Source organism: Quercus suber, unplaced genomic scaffold (assembly GCF_002906115.3).
Source record: "Quercus suber isolate HL8 unplaced genomic scaffold, Cork oak 2.0 scaffold_591, whole genome shotgun sequence".
Taxonomy (NCBI): domain Eukaryota; kingdom Viridiplantae; phylum Streptophyta; class Magnoliopsida; order Fagales; family Fagaceae; genus Quercus; species Quercus suber.
The window spans coordinates 312,992-316,031 of NW_027070036.1; the positions used below are offsets into that span (position 1 = coordinate 312,992).

Below are 3,040 nucleotides of genomic sequence, written 5' to 3' on the forward strand. Positions count from 1 at the left end.
TACTTTTTTTTTTTTTTTTTTTTTTTTTTTTTTTTTTTTTTTGAGAGGAACTCCTTAGTAAGATTCAATCAAAATGCATGTTCTTATGAACTTACAAAAGTCAATTTAAATAGGTGGCAGCAAACATAATATTATAATTTATAAAGATTAACGTTAATTACTCTTTTGTCCGATTTATCTTCATTTTTCTAACCAGCACGCACCCATGGATCTTGTAATCCATCTTCAGCAACTGTAAAGGCTCTCATTGGGATACCCAGTGTGCTCCAAATTAATTGACAACCTTAGGGTCCAATATCCTCTTCTTCCATCACAAGTAAAACACTTTAGCAACTGCTTCAGCAAATTTATGACATCGTTATACCTGCAGCAGAAGAAGAAAAATGTTCCTTCAAACCTCTAATAGACCAGCTAAATGCTAATTTGTTTATAGATATTTTGTAAAATCAATTAATTATTGAAGGGACGGTGCTACTGGGGCAATGCCCCCAAAGATCTAATGGATAGAAGGAAAAAAAAAAAAACCTATAACACAAATCATCATTAAAATTTACTGCTAAAACCTAATTAATTTGAGAAAATATATATTATGATTAATGTATAGCCGCAAACCTTATATTATTTCCTTGAATACTTTTTTTCTCTTTCCTAATTAATTTAAAGTTAGGGAAACGAAAGACATAAAAGTTGATACATGAAGGGTCCGTTTGGATACAGCTTATTGTTGCTGAAAACTGATTGTTGCTCAAAACACTGTAGCAAAATAATTTTTAAATATATGAATAGTATCGTGAGATCCATTTTTAATATTTTTAATGTGTGAATAGTATATGTACAGTGCGTAAACAGTGCACGCATAGTACACGCACAGTGTTTTTTGTCTCCCAAAAGTCAATAAGTCCGGCTGCTAAAAAAAAAAAAAAAACTGAAAACGCAACTTTACTTTGAGTGAAAAGTAGTGCTATCCAAACCGGGTCGAAAAAAAGTAGTAAAAGTTAGGTTTTAATTTTTACAAAACCTAGTTTTTAGATCTTCTTTTCCCTTAATTTTTTAGTTTTTTATGTTTTATGAGGAAAGAGACATAAAAGGGTAACGAAAATACAAATTTACCCTTATTTTTAATAGAGGCGAGTAACAGGAGACAAACAGAGCTAATCTTAGGTGGGTGAAGTGCCAATTTTTAAACCACATGTAGGCAAAGTATTTTTCGGGCAAACCACATGTGGGTAAAGTGTAATTTCCCTTAATTTTTTAAAATTTTTTTTATACAAGATAAAAATTCTATTATGACCTAATCTAAATGTATATGTGTGTGAAACTCCCTAATGGAGACTTGAATCTCAGCCCTTGCTCCCAACACCCCACAAGCACTTATACTTGTGGAGTGACCATCGCACCAAAGGTGTGCACTAGTCCCCTAATATTTTTTAGATCAATCATTGATATCACTTTTTTACTCATCATTTTTATTATTTCTATCCATTTTAAAAATTGGCAGTTTATAACATAATTTTAAGTTCTGTTGTATATATAACATGATTTTTCATTTTAAAATGCCAAATTTTATTTAAAATTCAGTTGTTTTTTTCATACTTTTTTTAAAAAATATATACTTTCTAAGCTAATACCCTTAATATATCCGCTAAGAAGCAACTATAACAAATTCCTCATTTTAGGTGATTTTTTTCTTTTGGTTATTTATATTTACTCTTTACCCTATTTTAGCTAACTAATTATTTATTTCGTCTAAATATAGTTGGTATCTCATACGTCAATGTGGCTTTCATCTGCCGGCGAGTCTCATGCGCCTGGCACGCCTAGAGCATGTGAGATTTTTTCCGTCTAAATAATACAGTAAATAAAAGGAAAGTACTTTTTCCGACTCTCAGGTGTTTTCCTATAAAAGTGGTACCATGTTATTAACATCGTACATCGGACCTCCGATTCCTTAAAACCCCTTTGGTTTTAGTTTTACTAGTTTATAGAAATAAACAAAAGATGGCAAGCATGGTGGCTCAGCTTCAGATTCGTTACTCTAATAATCCCAGACAGTATCGCAACAGCAACAACAACTTTAGCGATAATCAATTCAATGCTGCCCCACCTGCTTCAATTTCGTTTCCACATTCTTCATCATCAGCATCTCTCAATTTTAATAATCAAAAGCGTTCTCTAAATCTAATACCCAACAAGTTATTGCCTTTCGCCGGCGGAGGCAGCGACGGCAGAGCTGGAATCGGATGTGGCGGCGGTAATGGAGGAGGAGGAGGAGATGGGAACGGTTCTGGTGATGATTCTTCATCGTCTAAGTCTTCTGGGGGATTTGGGATATTGGGTTTATTTTTGAATGGATGGAGATCGAGAGTTGCAGCAGATCCACAATTTGCTTTCAAGGTTCTAATGGAAGAGTTGGTGGGTGTCACTGCTTGTGTTCTTGGAGACATGGCTTCTCGACCCAACTTTGGTCTCAACGAGCTCGATTTCGTGTTCTCAACTCTAGTCGTTGGATCCATACTAAACTTCACTCTTAAGTATCTATTGGCACCAACTTTGTCTTCTTCATCGCCCTCTTTGCCTGCCATTTTTGCTAGCTGTCCCCCCAGCCATATGTTTGAGCCTGGTGCTTATTCACTTCTCAATCGATGTGGGACTTTTGTGTACAAAGGAGCTGTCTTTGCAGCTGTTGGGTTTGCTGCTGGGCTTGTAGGGACTGTACTTTCAAATGGGTTGATCAGTATGAGGAAGAAAATGGATCCCAATTTTGAGACCCCCAATAAGGCACCTCCAACTCTGTTGAATTCACTCACTTGGGCTCTTCACATGGGGATTAGTAGTAATTTCAGGTACCAGACTTTGAATGGGATCGAGTTCTTGTTGGCTAAAGGGTTGCCTCCATTGGCGTTTAAGTCCTCAGTGGTGGTTCTGACATGCTTGAACAATGTTCTTGGTGGAATGTCCTTTGTGATATTGGCTAGGTTGACAGGATCTCAGAGCATTGAGGAAGCTAAACCAGTTGCGGTGGAGGTGGGTTTGGTTGCAG

General features: G+C 36.0%; 1 protein-coding gene across 1 annotated transcript; it reads left to right on the plus strand.

Annotated features, from left to right (window-relative positions):
- Positions 1-1,921: 1,921 nt before the first annotated feature.
- On the plus strand, positions 1,922-3,011 carry LOC111997623 (protein RETICULATA-RELATED 3, chloroplastic; the record flags this gene model as incomplete). The annotated part of the gene is given in 1 exon segment (XM_065764899.1): positions 1,922-3,011. A coding segment is annotated over 1 exon segment (1,013 nt), but the record flags the coding sequence as incomplete, so codon positions are not given.
- Positions 3,012-3,040: the final 29 nt, after the last annotated feature.